The sequence below is a fragment of the Phoca vitulina genome, unplaced genomic scaffold (assembly GCF_004348235.1).
Source record: "Phoca vitulina isolate PV1807 unplaced genomic scaffold, GSC_HSeal_1.0 scaffold2, whole genome shotgun sequence".
Classification (NCBI taxonomy): Eukaryota; Metazoa; Chordata; class Mammalia; order Carnivora; family Phocidae; genus Phoca; species Phoca vitulina.
In genome coordinates, this window is record NW_022589705.1 from 40,613,739 (window position 1) to 40,633,298 (window position 19,560).

Below are 19,560 nucleotides of genomic sequence, written 5' to 3' on the forward strand. Positions count from 1 at the left end.
AAGTTTCTGAAGTGATTCCAATATGCAGCCAGGATTGAGAACCACTGATTTAGCTATCTCTATGTTCCAGGTCTGTGTGTCCTGTCAAAAAGAGGACTCATTCTTCCTACCTCCCTTACCTCGTATCTTACCATTCTCCTCTTGCTCACTCTACTCCAATCATTCTGTCCTTAAACACACAGAGAATTTTCCTGCCTCAGGGCCTTTGCACTTACCGTTCCCTCTGTATTTCTCTTCTCCCTACATGGATGACTGCTGGTCAGGTCTCTCATCAGATGTTATCTTTCCCTCTTGCCCTATCTAAATGGCACCACTACTACTCTCCATTCATATGCTGTGCTTTGTTTTTTCTTCATAACACTTATCACCACCAATATATATTTTGTTAATTTGTTCAGTGTCTAACTCCTTCTAGAAGAATATTAGCTCCATAGGAATAAGAAAATTAATTTATTCACTGTAATATCCCCAGTTCCTAGAAGAATGTCTGGCGTCTAGTAAGTAGTCCATAAATATTTGTTGGATGGATGAGTGAAATCTAACTGGGGAAACCAGCATGAATAATCCTGCTTACAATACAAAATGGTCCATGATGTGGTTCCTGCCTTCCACTCTAATGCATCTTTCACTCTCTCTTCCTCACACAGTGCATGCCAACAATGCCAACCTATTTGAAGTTCCCTTAGGAAGTCTGATATTTCTCATTCTCCCCTGTGACTTGGCTCACACTGTTGTTCATTCTACCGGCCACTCCTTTCTGTTTTCCCTCCACCTAATTTATGCCCATTCATCCCACCTGTGCTCCCATGATGCTTTGTCACACCTTATTTACCACTGAATTTCCACACTGCTTTCAATCTATCTGCTTATTACCATGTTTTCCCCATTGGAAAATGAGCTCCTTGAGATTAAGGACTAAGCTTTTCTTCACATGTTGCATTCCTGGCCCTTTGCACAATGCCTGATACATGGTAGGCCCTCAATAAATGTTTGTAGACTGAATGAATAAGAGTTTAAATTAGCAGTGCAAAATGCACGGAAGCCCAGACAGAAAAGTGCATGGGGAGGAGGCAGCAGGGGGCACATTATGGAAGGAAAGGCACTTAAAATGGATAAAATTTCCTGGGTCTTGCAAGATGAGTAGACTCCTTTTAGGTGGGGTGGAGTAGAGGGCTATCCAGGCAGAGAAAACTACACCAGCAGAGTCACAGGGATATGAAAGTAAATGGCATGTTTGGGGAATGACCAGGAGGCTTGTGTGCTGGGCTACAGGGGACTTGAGAGAAGTTGCTGTGGGAGAAGAGGTCACCAAGGGGTCCTGAGCCAGACTGGGGAGGACAGGAGGCTGCCAGGCAATGAATTTGGATTTTGGCTGTCAGTAGTGGATATCTTTTTTTTTTTTTTTGATATATTTATGTGTGTGTGAGAGGGAGAGAAAGAGAGAGAGAGCATGCATGTGCATATGGGGAGGGGCAGAGGAAGAAGGAGAGAAGGTATCTAAGCAGACTCCCCACTGAGCACGGAGCACGACACGGGGCTCAATTCCGGGACCCTGAGATCAGGACCTGAGCTGAAATCAGGAGTCAGATGCTTAACAGACTGAGCCACCCAGGCCCCCTGGGTAGTGGGTATCTTTGATGGTTTACAGGAGGAGGTGAATTGTCAGAACCCAATACTTGGCTGACGCTGCAAAGAATGAACTGGAAGAGAATACTGGAGTTAGAATCCTACTTCTAGTTCAGAAAAGAGATGATGAAGACCTGAACTGAAGTGGAAAATGAGAGGTTGGGTTGAACTTAAAACAAGCATGAAAACAGAAAAAGTGAGTAAAGTCAGTGGAAGCAGGGAAGGAAGGAATGGAAAATTACCTCAAACTTGGGTAATTAAATAACACAGGTAGTCCAGAAAGAGAAGTTACTTTTTGGGGGAGTGGGGGGAGCAAAGGAGAGAGCAGGTAATGAATTTAATAGCAGACATTTTGAGTACAATTATTCTTGCTTCAGACGTTATAACTTCTATTTTACTTAAACATTGGTGCTTGGTTATGTGATATATTGCCTTATAATGCTAAAGTAGAAAAAAAGTTGTTAATAGATGCTGGTTAACTACAAATTCTATAGTTAGTTATCGATTAAATGTTCGCTCCACTACTTATTAAGAAGATCTAAAACCGAAAGCCAATTAACCATGCCTGCCATGTACTTTTTTTAGTTATATTTGAAACAAATTCTGTATCATTTTGCCCATTGCCTTTTCCAAATATATATCTAATCTATTTTTCTGGTAGAGCCTTGAAAGAGTTCTTTTGAGAGCTTACTGCAAATAAAAACATAACTCAGTATCCTGCCCCTGGGACAACTACAATGCTTCCAGTTAAAGCTACTCTCATCTCACTTCGCCTCATGCTGAGTTTATGCATTTTAATTGTTTCATAATTATAGGGAACACAAGCAGCAGCAAACCCCAGGTTGTTTTGTCATGTTGTCTTCGTCCAGAGACTGTAGAAATCTTGATTCTGAGGGAGGGAGAAAATAAATTCATGTCAAAGGAAATATCTTTAAAAATAAGGTCAAAATCACAGCTAAAATTTTGAAACCCCAAGAAACCTCTATCTTATTTAAATGCTCACTTTCTTTCTTTTAGCTGGGGATATCAAAGATGAAAAACTGAAAATAAATGATATGCTTTCAAGATTCAGGGTCACTGAAATTTGAATGACTTAGAAAAGTATAGCTGTAAGTGTGAAATCCATTTTCAGATTTGTCATACAATATTAGGGACCTACTAGGAATGAAGAAAGAGACTGATGTCATTTGGGGTATTATTCATGGAAATCTCACCTCCAAAATCTGCCACCACAGCATGCCCATCCTCACAGAGAAGAATATTGTGACTATAAAAAACAAAACAAAACAAAACAAAAAACAACTTTGAGTAAACTTTACTATTACTGAATCCAGTCCCTTAAGGAAGAGGATGATATTTGTTTACCCAGAGGATAAAGAAGCTGCAAAAGATACCAGAGATCTTAGGTTAGTGAGTCTGATTTTCTTAATTTTGCTAATTCAAAAGAAATATTTACAAAATCATTTTATATCTAACTTTCAAAGTATACAAAGTATTCAACGTTGGGTAGATCTTCTAAACTTGTCAAAAAGTCCCATTAGCTGAAGATCAGTTTTTCAAATCCTTGAGGTTCAGTTGCTAATACAATTGTAACAGACAGGGTCAAAGGCATCTCTGAGCGTATGAGAGTCAGAGCAAGGGAGCCAGCTTGCTGGAACCCTAGGCATAAGGACAGTTCAAGTCAGAGCCGGACATGAACACAGTAAAAGGACCCTTTGTGGAAAATGTCTTGGCCAATATCTTCTAGCTACAATTCCAGGAAGAAGAGCGTTTTTAAGACTGACACTAGCAAAACCACTTTTTAAGTTCTTAGGGAAGAAAAGGTATAAAGGTCATCAAAATCTTTCCAAACCATAATTCAAGCTAGATTAACAATGTCCTTCCTTTTCAAAAAGTAAATCAAGACTGGAAAAGCCCCAAAAGAGGTCGTTCCTCCCACATGTTGGTGAAATGAGTTGTGGGATATCTTACGGACAAGCATATCATGATCCAAGATTGTCTTTGAGTGCTTCTTACTGAATGCCTTTCTTCATGCTCATTTCACATTTGGCTTGTAAATGAGTCATTTCAGTATTAGGAGATCCTCCACTGGATTTCTTTTAGTGTCCATAGGCTATACTATATTTATTTTATTGGCTCTATCCTTAATTGTTTTGCTTCGTGATCAATATAAGGAAAACACTATTATTTTCTAGTCCTGAATAAGTCCTGAATAAGATATTGAATCCTTAACATAAATGCTTTTTGTTGCTGACTGGAGCTTTATAAGAAAGTTATTTTTGAACTTCCGTAGTATCATTAGTGAATTTTATTTCTGTGATATAGACTTAATCCTCTTTTCAACTACCAAAAATCTAGACTCTGTTTAAAGTCACTGTGCTTGGAAAAACCCAGTGTAGAAGTAATCAAGGATGTCAAAACAAAATCCCCAAATCCTCTCTTTAACTACAAATTTACCAGTTGCTACATGTGATGAGATGACTGTCATGATAAAGAACTTGATAGCATCAGGAGCTCTCTGGAAGTCCAAGTACAACAAGAAAAATGCATCTAATTTTGTACCACTAGATTCTTTGAAGGATTTATGGGAGTTTCAATACCACAATCCCTTGGTCTATCAAGGGATAATGGGTGTTACATTTTAGAGATATCATTAAAACACATACTGAGCATGGATTCCCCAATCATCATACATTTATATGTATAGCATCCTGTCTGTTATTTTATTTTAATTCCAATTAGTTACCTAGAACAGTGGTTATTAAAAAATATATATTTTTAGGAGTATAATCTCAACATGTAAAACAGATTTGTAAATGGAGCTGCTGCTCTAGTTCAATATAGGGAAAGCCTCCTAGAACTACTAGTTAAACCTTCACTTTTTCCATAATAGTAGTCATCCAAGCAATAGCTTAAAATCATGGATCTTGAGAAGCCCTCAGATAAGTTACATCTATATGGAATTTTCAGAAAATTTCTTCCAAAGTAAATATTTTATATTATTAAGAATGATGTTATACTAGCTAGCTGGAGTTGGGGTGGAGGGTTTAGCAAAATTTTACCCTTTTATCAAAGAAATTTAAGAGAATTTGGTCACTGGGCCACCCAGTACATCACGGTATGAGAAGCAGGATGTCTCAGGATGCATGGATTATGCTCATTGCTGTACCTCTGGTGTTTTTAGCACATGCATTACATAGAAGCATTCAATAAACATTTGTTGAACAAATAAAAGAAATAGAAAATAGACAGTCATGAGTACTTTTTGAATACCACTCATCAATCTACTGATAAATATTTAGAATTCACAGAATCCTGCAATTGGAAGAGACATTAGAACTAACTTAGTATAACCCTCTTAGTACCTAGAAGAGTCCAAAGCTCAGAGAACTTCATGTATCAATGGAGATTACATAGGTAACTAGTAACAGTGAAGACATAGACTCTAGTTCATGAAGGCCATTCTCTCAGATCTTAGAACAGGGACTGGCAAACAGTAGGTGAGAAATGCATTTTATGAATTATTCTTGTGTTAGGTTATGGACCTTTCCCCCCAAGCATGATATTTACTTTCCTCACATTAACAAGATACTCTGAGAGATGCAAAGTGAGGCAAGTTATGAATTTCATCTTCAAGGAACTTAAAATCAGCTGATAAAAATAAAGATGAATGTGGGTTATGTAAGACTTCAAAGAAAATAGTATAGGTTAAAAAAGGAAATTATTTTTGAAGTGGGACTTGAGGGAAAGTCTGTAAGTCTATAAATACAAATTGGCTGAATGCTGGTCATATACCAAGAAATTTTCTATATACTGGGATACAGTGGTGAACAAGATAGGCAAAGAGTTTGTGAGCCGATGTAGTGAGGAGGAAATGGGGCAGAAGATGAAGGGAGAAAAGAAGTCTAAGTTGGGGGATGATCTTAGAAAGGTCAAGAGTTGGGGATGCCTATAGTTTCTATCAGGAATTATAGGAAGAATATACTTCCTAATTGGAGTACATGCTGCAGAACAATGGAGGAAAACTGAGCAGAGGTGGTGTTGGATTATTACAAGGAAAGATGAAAGCTGGGAAGGGAATTCTAGGCCTGATGCATGGAGATAGCACATTTTTATGCATAGGGGGCAATGCTCTGAAAGCAGAAAGATTAGTATTCAAGAATAATTTTAGGCCCTGGGTACAGAAGGCCAAAAGTAAAAAGAGTGGAAAATAAACAAGATAGGGTTAATCCATCAAAACATCTGAAAAAAGTGTCTAGGTCTCGGGATAGCTTAGATATAGAGGACTAAAGGGAACAGAAAGCCAAGGATCATCCTTCATCACACTTCAAGTTTTCTAGTGTGGAGTTCATAAGCACAAGGCAATAACATACCCAATTAGAAGGGATTGTCTTACTAAAAATCCTGTGCTTTTTTTAAAGATTTTATTTGTCAGAGAGAGACAGAGAGAGAGCACAAGAAGGGGGAACGACAGGCAGAGGGAGAAGCAGGCTCCCCACTGAGCAAGGAACCTGTTGCCGGGCTTGATCCCAGGACCCAGAGGCTTAATTGACTGAGCCACCCAGGCATCCCAAATCCTATGCATTTTTATGAAAAGGGTAGTGGCTGAAGTGGGACGCTGAGAAACTTTAAAGTCAATGTTGTGCTTGGCAAGATTGGACTCACCAGACAAAAAACTATTATTTTTATCAAATTAAAATGAACATGAACTCGGATGCCTGGGTGGCTCAGTTGGTTAAGCGACTGCCTTCAGCTCAGGTCATGATCCTGGAGTCCCAGGATCGAGTCCCGCACCGGGCTCCCTGCTCGGCGGGGAGTCTGCTTCTCCCTCTGACCCTCCCCCCTCTCATGCTCTCTCTCTCATTCTCTCTCTCAAATAACTAAATAAAATGTTTTTTTTTTTTTAAAGATTTTATTTATTTATTTGACAGAGAGAGAGAGACAGCTAGAGAGGGAACACAAGCAGGGGGAGTGGGAGAGGGAGAAGCAGGCTTCCCGCCGGGCAGGGAGCCCGATGCGGGGCTCGATCCCAGGACCCTGGGATCATGACCTGAGCTGAAGGCAGACGCTGAACGACTGAGCCACCCAGGCGCCCCAACTAAATAAAATCTTAAAAAAAAAAATGAACATGAACTCTTGTGTTCTTAACAAACAATAGCAAATTACACGAAACAAAGGATGAAGTGACAATTTAGGAACACAAGGCGATCTGAGTTCATAGCAGCAAATGGAACCAAATGTCAAAAAGGATGCTATGAAAATAATACTGCAGAACTTCAGGAAGTGCTGGAACAAAATGAAATTTTCTATTTAATTCAAGATAGTCTTTTGGATTTGTCCACTCCTCTAACCACTCAGTAACAATGGAAACTAATTTTTAGAACTACCTCTAAGATTCAGCCATTCATTTTTTAGTTAGTGCCGAGTGATAGCTCCTATCTGGAGTTAAATAAATAGAGATAGGCGGGGTGAAGCTGAGAGAATCTGTGCTAATCAGTGACAGCACTAAGGCTTTGTGGTGGCCCTTGTGGTGGGTCAGAGAGTCATCAGCATCGGGGTTGAGGATACCTAGGGAAGGGGATGAGCTTAGAGCTGAAGTCAGTTAAGACAACAGAAGTGGTACAATTATTATTAGTGATAACTTCAAGAGTTTATTACTGAGATTTGTTCTGAATGGCAAGTTTTGAGAGGAATGAGAGTAGTGAAAATTGCGGGGCAGTAACAGCGAGGGTAGCAGTCAAGAAAAAAGGGAGTAAATACTGGATGAGAGCCTCGTTTGGGCAAGCACTGATTTTTCCATTCCTCATGGATCCACTATATGGTTGGTATTAGCCTATGCACCCTATGGATGGATAACTGAGGATCACAGTGGTTGCATAAGATGGCCAGGATCACAGCTAGTAAGAGGTGGAGACAGCATTCAATTCTCAGGCTCCAAAATTTGCCTTTTTTAGGAGAAGCTGACTTCCACATCATCCAGATAGGCCCTGAGGAGCCAGGACTCTTCCCGCTTGATGTCTAGACAGAAATTCCAGAAAGTCTGCTTGAGTGAAGGAAGACCAGCCAGCTAGTGCTAAAAAGTTCTGTGTTCAATGTATGACTATAAGGTAATGAGAATGAAGTCAACAAGCTACATGGAAATAAATCTAATACACCTCTGATCCACAAAGACACAGCAGGCAAACACTAACCTTCTTCCCTTCTAGAGTGTGGTTAATAGGTCACATGTAGATGAACGAAGCACAGTCCCTGCAAACAGGAAACTTGCAATCTGACCTGGGAATCCAGCTAGGAACACAAAGAATGTCATCAGGATAAAAAGAGTGAACGGAAACAAGGTGATGGGAATTCTAAGACTTCTTCTTCCTTAGGAGACCACCCAGGAGGTTCATTTTTATCTGTTTGCTTTTATATAAAATTCTGGGGGGGGAGGCAGTTTTCTGTTACACATGACGCTTTACAGAGCATCTTCATGCACATAACATTTGGTAGAAATAGCCCTGTGAGTCAGGCCCTTTGGATTTGAATTTGATAGATGAACAAACCTGTCAGTAATTGATTGAACTAGCACTTTAGCACAAGTCCTACCATCTGGGGGGAAGGTATTGAGAAATAAGGGGCAGGAGATGAGAAGAGATAGGTTACAGAGAAAGGAAGGAGGGCAATGGTGAACAGATGTTGTAATATACACATATGTACACATAAGCAGTACACACACACACACACACACACACACACACACACACACTTGCTCTGTGGAAACATCTTTAAGGGTGACATGCTGCTGAGGAATGCTCTCCTGATAGCAGTAGGTTTGGTAGCCATACAAGAAAGTTCGAGATATAAACATCAACAAGCCCTTCTTTCTTACAGTAATTTTTGGCATTTCTGGATTTAACATTTTGTTTTCATGTAAATGAGTGTGATTCTAATAGTCCGCACTGTTTGCGGACTTGTAATTTAGTTGTGTTGAGTGAGGCTCAAGCTCCAAAGCAAGTAGCTTAGCTGATGAGTGTGCCAAGTCAACCTTGCAGCATCAGTAGCTCAAAGGGCTTTATTGCTGTCTTTGGTTATCATGCATTACAGGAGAAACGGTATGCTGGAATGGCAGTCACCAACGTGGTTATCTGCACAGGTTTACCCTTCCTGCTGTGAAGGCCTCATTCTGAGGTAGAAACCACAGTGCCTGCTTTCAAAGAGATGACAATCTGATTGGGAATGAAATGCAAACTGACAGGAAGAGACATTATCATACATAAGCTAGAATGTAAAATGGCTTTTACTGTCAGAGACCTAGAGAAGAATATAGTGACTGTGAGAATTAATTCTGGAAAAGATCATTAAAATAGAAGAGAAGGTCTTAAGAAATAAAGAGAAGGTAGTATGTAGGAAAAGGACCTGGAGTCAGAATACCTGTTTTTTGCTATTAGTAGTCCCATGAATTTGGACAAATAATAATTTTAACTTTTTGAATTTTCCTTTCTCATCTTTAAAACTTTTGAGAGGAATGAAGAATGTTAAGAGATCATACACGGAGGGGCGCCTGGTTGGTTCAGTCGGTTACATGTCTGCCTTCTGCTCAGGTCATGATCCCGGAGTCTGGGATGGAGCTGCATGTTGGGCTCCCTGCTCAGCGGGGAGTCTGCTTCTCCCTCCCCCCAGCTCCTTCTCTCTCTCGCTCACTCTCTCTCTCAAATAAATAAATACAATCTTAAAAAAAAAGAGATCATACACGGAATTTTGTAAATTCTGAACTGCTAAATAGGTATTGGTTGTTATTAATACATGGGGGACCTAGCTTACAGAGTGTTTGTACAACTTACAAACAATGCCCTTTGTAAATGATAAAGCCATGTACTTGGTAGGTATCAAGAGATGAGTCTTGGAAGCAATGTGACTTTCTGAATCAAAACCCACAGGAGAAACTGACTTCACTATGGAGTATTTCAACTCACTCTTAGCCCTAGAGAGTCTCTTCTCCTTCCATTCCCATTGTCTAATTCTATAAAACTATTGCTGCTTTGACTGAATGACTGCATTTCACCTAAAGGAATCTTTGTTCTCCTGACCGCATTGATACCGCAGTGTTTGGAGTTGCCTCCAGCTTTGTCTTTTATCATGAAGCAAATGATTTGGGTCAATTGTTTACGTAACAGAACTGACTACTTATCTCTTTGAAATGTCTGTCCCTTACAGATGACTCCACAATAAAGTTCTTTTAACCTTAACAATGCATGCACTTAGCAGAATACAAAATATAATTGAAGGCAAGATTTACTTCATCCAGTGTGAACACAATCCATGCTCTGACCTTCAGTTCTTTCTTCCATAGTAACACAGTTCACTTTCAGAAATGAATAAGCTGTTTTCAATGTGGTGTGTGTGTGTGTGTGTGTGTATGTGTGTGTGTGTATTTATATCTTTTAAGTATTTTCTCCAGTTTTCTTTTAAACAAAAGTGAATGGAAGTTAAATTCTGCTGGTTCTTTTTCTTTATGACATTTTTTTTTTACTCCAACCTCAGAACTGAGTTAATTTAATGAAGTCATTATGTAAGCATCATGAGTCTTTTCATTTTAATTGCCTATATTGAAAATTTACCTAAAGTGCTCAAATGATTCATAATCAGTTGGTTATGCACTATAGTCCAATACTAATTGTCACTATTAATCAGACTGGCCTGATTATTAGACCATTTTCCAATTCTGACTTTCTTCCAGAGCCAGACTGAAGTTCATGATGGCCTTAGAAGGTTCAAGGTGACTTGCTACTCTCACTCTGCTACCATTAAGACTTTTTTTTGTCACTTAAAAAAATCACATAAATATTAATTCGTTTTTTTCTGAATTATAGAGCCATGTAATTGTTTGTGTCAGTTGCTACTAACAAACACTAGTTTAAGGGCACCATGGCCAACCTCTCAGTGTCCTTATTTGAAGAGATGACAGCCTCAAAAGTGTAAACCGAATAACGCAACAGCAATGCTCCCCAGACTTGCTATAAGCCACTGTTTTCTGATAAATGCCTGAAGGTGATTAACTTACATGATTAAAGACACATGGCTATTGGCATGCCTGGAAGCATTCCAAGGGTTAAATCAGTGGAAGCAATTAGGCTTCATTTTGAATCTCATCACACTGTGAAAGTCATTAGTTTACAAACACATCTGCCTGACAAGCAATCATTCAGACCTGATGCTGAGGAGTCCCGGATCTGCTGGCTGCCACATTTTGCTGGTGGTACTACTTGATGGCCCAGAACTCTCTTTCTGCTCCAGACCTCCCTCTGGGGAGTTACCACCTTCTTGACTTTCAGCAGAGGCAACTACACTGTTCTCTTCTATTAAGCTCCCCTTAAAAACCCTTTCTCAACCTTTGCCACTACCAAACTAAATGTGGCTCTGTACCTCTCGATATGTAATCCCCGTACCCTCATCTGCTTCCAGTTTGTTTCAAGTATAATGTAAGGTGCTTCCTAGATCCTTGAAATGCAGTACAGCTCACCTCTCCTCGCTTTGGAGCTTTGTGCCCTTTCCTAAAAAAATACTTCCAAGTCATGTAGATCATCTCCTTGTAGTCACAGATGTATTCTCGCGTACGCTCTCTCTCTTTCTTTTTTTTTTTTTTTGACATTTTTCTTCCTCTGATTTTATCTTTCTATCTCTGCTTCTTACATCATACGGAACAAAAACAAATAAAAAAACTCAGTATCTTCATGAGGGGTGACTGCTGGGGAGCCTGGGTTTGAGCCTCAGGCAATGGAGACAACACATTTAGGTTCAGAGATATTTGTTGATATTTCCTTATTATGTATGTTGTATGGTGATTGGACCCTCGGCAACCACCTGAAGGCCCCTCACAATTTGGGCTGCACACAGAAACCTGGTTAACAATTGTAGGGTTACATAGGAAATCAGGTACTTTGTTTGCTTCATAGCCTAGTAAAGCCTCCACCTAATATTCTGGACATCTTTGTACCTTTGGGACCAACATAAACTGTTCCAGGGCTCCTGCCATAATCAGAAGATTTTGTTGTTGTTGTTGTTTCTGCCAGAAAAGTGAGGCCACTGGAACTGTATTTTTTTTGAATTTTATTTCCTCAGGGCACCCCTCCTTGACAAGGGCCAGGTTTCCCTATTAGTCCCTGTGAAGCTAGTTCCTCACTAAAAATGAAAACTGTAATTTTATTTTTCATGCTGCCAGAAAGCAACCCTATTTGGCTTCATACAAACTGATTTAAGATAGCTTGTATCTACCATTGGTTCTTAAGAAAAGGCATGTCGGGGAAAACACACACTGACAGCAAAATAGACCCCCAAACTCATTCAGGAATAGTGATATACAGATCTTGAACATAATATAGGTAAGAGAGAAGGACTTTACCAAAGCCCCATATCATTAACTTCTAAACATTGAAAGCCTAATTTCAGTGAACTCTCGGAAACCATGGAAACAGAACACTCCAATGAATGCAAAGGATTGTAGAACCTTGACTTTTTCTAAAACAAACTTCAGTCTGTCAGTAGAAGTGTATTTGAAGGCTTACCTCTAAAGCTATTGGATTTGTCCCATTGCCAGTGGGATTGAAGAGGTGGATTATAAGATTTGTATTGTGGTTAAACCCATTTATTGAGAGTAAGGTGAAGAAAACACCATACTCTTCACTTATTATTTGCTCAACACCATGAAATGCAAGTGGAAGAGTGATAGTGACTGAATAAATTGAAAGACACACACTCATGCTATTGATTGTGAGGTTTCTACGAATTAGTGTCCTAGAATCAACAAGCAAGTATAATTGCTGTTTCTAGGTATGGCTACAGTTTTGCTTATGTCCAGGGTATAATCGTATGACGATGAGGCATCTTAGGCATGCTAACTGCAAAATCTGAACTCTTTTTTTTTGTTGTTTTTGTTATTGTTTTTTTGCCAAGTTTACCTGATTCAGCCCCTGACTAATAACTGTTATTTTTCCTGCTTCACCTACTTCATTTTCCCTGATCTCTGAGGATCTAAGCATGTCTCCAGCCTCTGTTAAGTGTGTTATATAGATGCTAAGGGCGCCAACGATTCCTACTGAAAAGTGTGCTAGGACTCTTCCTACCCATGTTTAAGAATCCAGATCCAAAACTGATTTCTTTGGCAACCTGCCTTCTGAGCATAAACAGTCAAACACACAAGGTCTGTTTTAACCCTCTATCTCTGCAGGATAAAATTAAATCCTGGACGCTAATGGGGACAAAGAAACAAGGCCAGAGAGAGGAGAGATTAAGAACACAAATATATAAAAACACGTAAGAGAAGAAAAATCTTTTGAGTTTGGCGTGGCAGGCACCATTGATATTTTGTGTGCCAAGTTTCCTGTTTAAAGACCCTGAAGTAGGTGTACATGTGTTGAGCAGAGGAGGGCTGAGCTTAAAAATAACAGCTGAGAGGAGAGCTGGGCTTTATCAGCAAAGAAGGATTCGTGAATTAAGTAGAGCAGCTTCGGACCTGGGCAACTCCGTGAGAGCAGGCGAGGTGGCTCTATCTCTGACAAAAAGAGGCTATGCTCCTGCAGAGCTCGACCTCTAAGGGAGTGTCTCCTTCTAACCTGAGCCACCAATGAGTGTTTAAAAAGTATGGCTTCAGGGGAATGTGTTTGCAGCCCTTTGGGAGGCAGGGATTTGTAGGGAACTCAGGAAAGGAACCGTTTACCTATTGAACTAATCCGAAGCTATGGCTTTTACGGGGGTATCTCTATCTCTTCTTAGCACAGGGAGACTAAATGCCCATATTTGTGCAAAAGGCCAGGTTAAAAATGTACTTAGTCCCACATGCCTTCCATCAAGGACACTTTGAAAATTCAAAAGAAACGAACAGGTCTATTTTTTAAAAACTCACTGAACCATTCAGCTTCTCTTCAGTTGCTGAGAAGAGGAGCTGTAGGTTTTTTTTCAAGACACTAGATAGTCTATCCCCGTGGGATAGAAGTATTAGTCACAGAAATATAAGTTATCAACCATGACGGTTTAGGGCTACTTTAGTTCTAACCCTTTGTCAATGCTGTGTGACTGTCCCCACAATACCCTCAGCTCCTGCCTCCCCTTTGTTCATGCTGTCTTCTCCAAGTTTGAATCCACTTCCAATTTCCTCTAAATAAATATCCCCATTTTTCAACATCCTGTTCAGTGATTTCTTCTTAGCCAGGCTTTCGCAGTGCTTGTCTCCAATAAGATTATAAGTTCCATAAGAGTAAGACCCATGAACCAGGGAAATAATCGGTGATCAATAAACTCTTATTGAATTAAAATTTCTTCTTGATACTGGAGGAATAAATGGCAAGAAAAACTGGAACAATGGGGGAGATTTTATGGGGGAGATTATATTCAGCTGTAACTTTTCCTAAATTCCATAGAATGAATTCTGTAGTTACTCAGGTCAAATTGTTGTTTCATGTTTCCTATAAAGGTCCAAATTTATGACTCTGAATAAATTCTCTGAGACTTAATACCTTAATTTTCCCATTTTAATCTTACTCCAGGCAAATTCTTATCTGTCAGCTACCTATATAATCAGCATTTACCCAACAAATATTTGGGTAATATTTATTTGGCATCCACCACACTGCTAGATATTATGCAGGACACAGAAAAAGCTTTAGAACAAACCCACCTTTCCAGTAAAGATAAGGAAATGAGCTGAATAAACACTTCTCACTCTACCCCTCTAATCACTGACTGCCATGCATAAGTCTGAAGCTCTATTCACCCCATTTACTCACTCCCCATGCTTTTCCTGACCTCCTGAATCCTAGCCTTGCTTCAAGAACAAGTTGAAATCTTGCCTCCTTTTTGAAATCTTAGCCAAATATTCTAGCCCACACCAATAAATCTGAGACTAAATGCCAATAACACAATTTTCAGTTCCATACATTTGGTACTTTGTACACGCTCTGTTATTATTATTTTTTTCTTTTTCCACATATCCCCTATTTCCCCAGATAGAGCAAAACTGTTCTTTTTTTTTTTTTTTTAAAGATTTTATTTATTTATTTGACAGAGAGAGACACAGCGAGAGAGGGAACACAAGCAGGGGGAGTGGGAGAGGGAGAAGCAGGCTTCCCGCTGAGCAGGGAGCCTGATGCGGGGCTCGATCCCGGGCTCGATCCCAGGACCCTGGGATCATGACCTGAGCTGAAGGCACGCTTAACGACTGAGCCACCCAGGCGCCCGAGAGCAAAACTCTTCTTAAATGAGTTTTTTATTCTTTGCTCTCTAGGACTTGGCAAATTATAGCAGCTCAAGGAACATCATGATTGTGAATAATCAGTGTAGCTACTGATACAACATCCTGCTTTTTTCACAGGGCAACATTCTATTGTTCTCCTCCCCATCATAGTCAACGTTCTTGAAGGCTTTTCTTACACTTACTTCTTCTACTTCTTTACTGACCAGCTCCTCTTCAATCCACTAGTCTCATCTTTTTTTCCTTCCACTCCAATAAACCTTTTTTCCAACATGAACATCTGTGCTGCTCAAGGCCATAGACTCTTTAGTCCTTGAACTATCTAATCCTGAGCCCTTCTTCTTCCTGACCAAAGTGCAGGCTATCACCATGAATCAAGTTACCCAAATAAGGACCAGGGAATCTTCCTTGATTCCTCCCTGTCCTTTAACCCCTTCATAAAATTAGTCACCATGTCCTATTGATCATGCTTTTCTAGTATGTTCTACATCTGTCCAGTTATGCTTTCTATGCATTGAGCCCTTATCCCCTTTTGACAAGTCAGTAACCCAAAAACAAGTTTGTTAGTATCCCATTTGTAGAAAGTATTACCTATGTATTACCTATAGGAGATCTTCGCTAGGCATGGTATTAGGCATTAGGTAATAATAATAATTAACACTTATATACCCCATGTACTTGGCATGGTTCTAAGCAATGTGTGTTAACCAATTATAGTTAACAATGTCATACAACCCCATGAAGTAGATATAATTATTATAACATTTTGAATATAAATGGAATTGCAGCAAGGTTAAGTAACTTCCCTAGGGTAACACAGCTAGGTACTTTGAATTCCTCATCTCATTTACTCTCCACTGTAGCCTTATATGGTGATATTAATACTTCATCTTACACCTAAGTATTTAAGGCTGAGAAGCTTAAAATAATTTTCCTAAGGCCACCCATTTAGTAAAAGTGTCAGAGTTATGATTAGAATCCACATCTAGTTGGCTTCAAAATTCATTTGCTGTCCTCCACACATGCTTTGACAGTTGCCACACAGAGTGATTTAAGAAAAGTTAAATTGGAAAGTATGGACTGAATTTCTCATCTTTTGCATTGATCTGGGAACATTTGTTTTGAATATTGTTTTTAATGGAAGCAAAGAGGATGAGTGTTAAAATAGTGAAGTCTGTAAGTTAAAAGAAAGTAAGTACAACAAAGCACAGAAAATAGTGACTAAGGAGAAAAGGCTGAACACAGAGCGGAAAGAGAAAACAGGACCAAATGAAGAAGACAGAAAGGGTGGGGGAGTGGAGGTGGTGGTGGAGGGGACCTATGGGAGCTGAAGGAGGAGCTAAGCTGAAGCATGAATTGCCTCCATGGTGTTTAGAAAATCTAATGAGAATGTGTTAATAGAAATTGTGATATGTGATTAAATAGTTCAACAACATCCATATTTCATGATGTTGGCTTTATGTGACTAGATTACTCAGGAATCTACCAGCTGAAACAAAACCAAAAGATACTGGGTGATTTTATTCATGCTTACCAACAGCTACCCAGACTTTGCATGCAGCATGGAAATGACAGATGATTAGTATTCTAAAGAAGTCTATAAACTATCCAACAAGTTGTGGATACTTTGTATTCTGCACTTACCCAGTACTGCAGAACATTTTGTTCCTAAAGAATTTAGTACGCTTTGTTTTTTTGGTTTTTGATTTTTTTTTTGGGGGGGGGTTGGTTTTGATTTGTGTGTAGCTCTATTTAACTCTATAATGATGGAAACAACAGTCGTAAATGTTACTCACACACCCTGTATAGTCAAAGGAACAAATGCAAACATCAATTTGTGTCTGGTCTCTCGGAGATGATGAAAGTTGGTTAAAGAGTGTGGGTGGAACGTGGAAAGAATACAGGACTGGGAATCAGAGCGCTTAGGTTCAAATATCAGTTCTGCTATTAAGCCTACTGAGTGACTTTGGGGGAAGAAATTAATTTACTGAACTTCAAATTTCTCTTATTCAGGATTGTGAGTTTTTAAAATAAAAATTAAGTGAAATAATACTTGTGAAAAAAATTCATGTGGCATACACCTGACACATAGTGTTTTCTCAATAGAGAAATAAATAAAGGAAATGAAATGTCAGCATCAGAGAATTAGTTGATTCCTCAAAAGAAAGATTGAGGATGACAGCTCAAACAAATGATATATTCCTCATAATAATAAATAATAATAAATACATATATATCTCCACTTTATGACACGTAAATGGGGATGTGTGAACAATTTTAAATATTGAGCAAAAGAACAAATAACCTTAGTTAGAAATCACCTTAAGGCATTAGGTCTTCTAGAAGATGTGCTAACCCTTTATGTTTCCAAAGATTATAAATGATTACATATCTCAAAATGGTTAATTTAGCCCTCAAATTTAAAAGCCATTTCTTGGGCGCCTGGGTGGCTCAGTTGGTTAAGCGACTGCCTTCGGCTCAGGTCATGATCCTGGAGTCCCGGGATCGAGTCCCACATCGGGCTCCCTGCTCAGCAGGGAGTCTGCTTCTCCCTCTGACCCTCCTCCCTCTCATGCTCTCTGTCTCTCATTCTCTCTCTCAAATAAATAAATAAAATCTTTAAAAAAAAAATAAAATAAAAGCCATTTCTTAGGAGGAGTAGCTTCCTAAGAAGAAGCCATTACACTGAAAAAAATTAAAAAGCAAAGCAATCCAGGGCTTTTGTTTCTTCCCTGGCTTGCATGTTACTCTTAGTTTTTCAGATTTGGCCCAACTGGGAAAACTTTCAGAAGGTTCCTACACAGAGAGTTTTGTGATCAGGAGGACGTTTCACGTAAGAGTACCTGCAGTAGTCTTCTACACAGTGGACCTGACAAGATCCAGCAAATGCCCACTGCTATAACATGACTTATGTCCTTACTCTTGCCAGCTTTTCAGGTTATGTCAGTCCTCTTATCCTTAGCAATCAGATTAAGTAGCCTCTCCTAGTGAAGTCTCTACCAATTTCCTCACTTTACAACCATCTTCCTTTCTAGTTTAAACTCTTACAGCTGTAGTGTAGTAGAATGAACAGTGGATTTAGAGAAACAAAACTTAGACTCTAGTCCAGCTCTGCCTAGGATCTTTTAAAAAAAATTACTCAAATTATTTATTTCTTAATATGTTGCCTAAAATTCTCTTATCTTTAAGAATTGTCTTGTCAGGTGATGGTAAGGATTAAACAGTAAGTCTGTAAGACCTTAGTGATTTGCAAAACACTATTAAATGTTAACTCTTCGTCACTTATATGTACTTTTGGATCCTCCACTCAGCTGCAAGCACCTTAAAAGCATGAACCATCCTTTTCCTGTCTTTGAATCTTCAGATATTAGAAGTTGGTGGCTTTTTTGTTTTTGTTTTTTACACACTGGATATTCAATAGATATCATCCATGCTGGCAGTGTTGTAAGGGGTTGTCAGATATCAGGAAGAACATTTAAATGTCATAGGAACTCTTAAGAAAATCCCAGTAATTTCTCCCCACCTAGAAGCCAATGGGTATCTGATGATGACTATGGATGGAGGTAAAATATGCCAAAGATAAGAAAAGAGCAAAACTCATCAAAATTCTGGACAGTACAACTAAGAATGAGCCATTTTTTCCCTTTTAAGGTGGCATGAAATTCGAAGTCAAACCATTACTTTCAAAGATTGATAAAAGTCACATTCCCGACTTGAAAGAGGTACCGTGTGATAATGTTTCCTCTGACACTTATTACAGCTATTGCTCAAACTGGTATCTGTGGAACGTGACATCTTAATGCCGACATTGCGTTGTTACAGCTTAAGTGGAGGCACTGCAGTTTGACTGCAGCTGCTTTATGACATGATAAAGAATTCTGGAAGTTGCGATGCTGTTTGCAGTGTCCTTTCCTGATAAAGTAATAGTGTGGGAGATGTATGTTGGTATTTGATAATTTTGAAAGCTTTGAGAAAGCTACGACAGCTTGGCAAAACATAGCTGGCCAGAAAACTTCTTTGAAGTATTTCTCAAGCCCTGTGCCTATCCTCAAAAGCAAAGTGAAAGTCAAGAAAGACACTTCACGGAAGCAAATCCCAGCACCTGCCCCTGGTGGTCTTGCTAGAATTCTTTCTTGTTCTTTTCTCCTTTTGTTTGAGCAATTGGATGCATACAATGGATCATGTGAAATCTGAAATGCTTATTTTCAAACAGCAGTTTTTAGTGTATAAATTTAAACATAGAAAACATCTAGCAAATGTTTACTTGCAGTTTCACTCCTCCAAATATGTTAGGATTTCTTCCACATAATTTCTGGCTTATACTTACAGAGATTTCTACCTCTGGTAGTTACACATGCATGAAAATTCATGCAAATCTATTTATTCAATCATTTCATACATATGTGGTAAAGGACCAAAATGAACATCTCAACACCAAATGCTAGTGAGATGTGGAGCAATGGGAAATCTCCTTCATTGCTGGTGAGAATGCAAAATGGGACAGCCACTTTGGAAAACAGTTTGGCAGTTTCTTACAAAAGGAAACATGACTCTTACCAAAAGATCCAGCAATCGTGCTCCTTAGTATTTACCCAAAGGAGCTGAAAATATGTCCACATAAAAATCTGCACATTAATGTTTATAGAAACTTTATTCACAATTTCTCAAACTTGGAAGCAACCAAGGTACTCTTCAGTAGTTGCATGGGT

General features: G+C 39.1%; 1 protein-coding gene across 1 annotated transcript in view; it reads right to left on the reverse strand.

Annotated features, from left to right (window-relative positions):
* The window catches only part of LOC116645655 (serine/threonine-protein kinase TNNI3K), a 322,413-nt gene that overhangs the window by 93,214 nt on the left and 209,639 nt on the right, over positions 1-19,560 (reverse strand). The window contains exons 20-21 of the mRNA XM_032426036.1: positions 2,841-2,893; positions 2,463-2,515 (exon numbers count right to left, since the gene is read on the reverse strand). Coding sequence (XP_032281927.1) covers positions 2,463-2,515; positions 2,841-2,893 — 106 coding nt within the window. The remainder of the gene's footprint in view (positions 1-2,462; positions 2,516-2,840; positions 2,894-19,560) is intronic.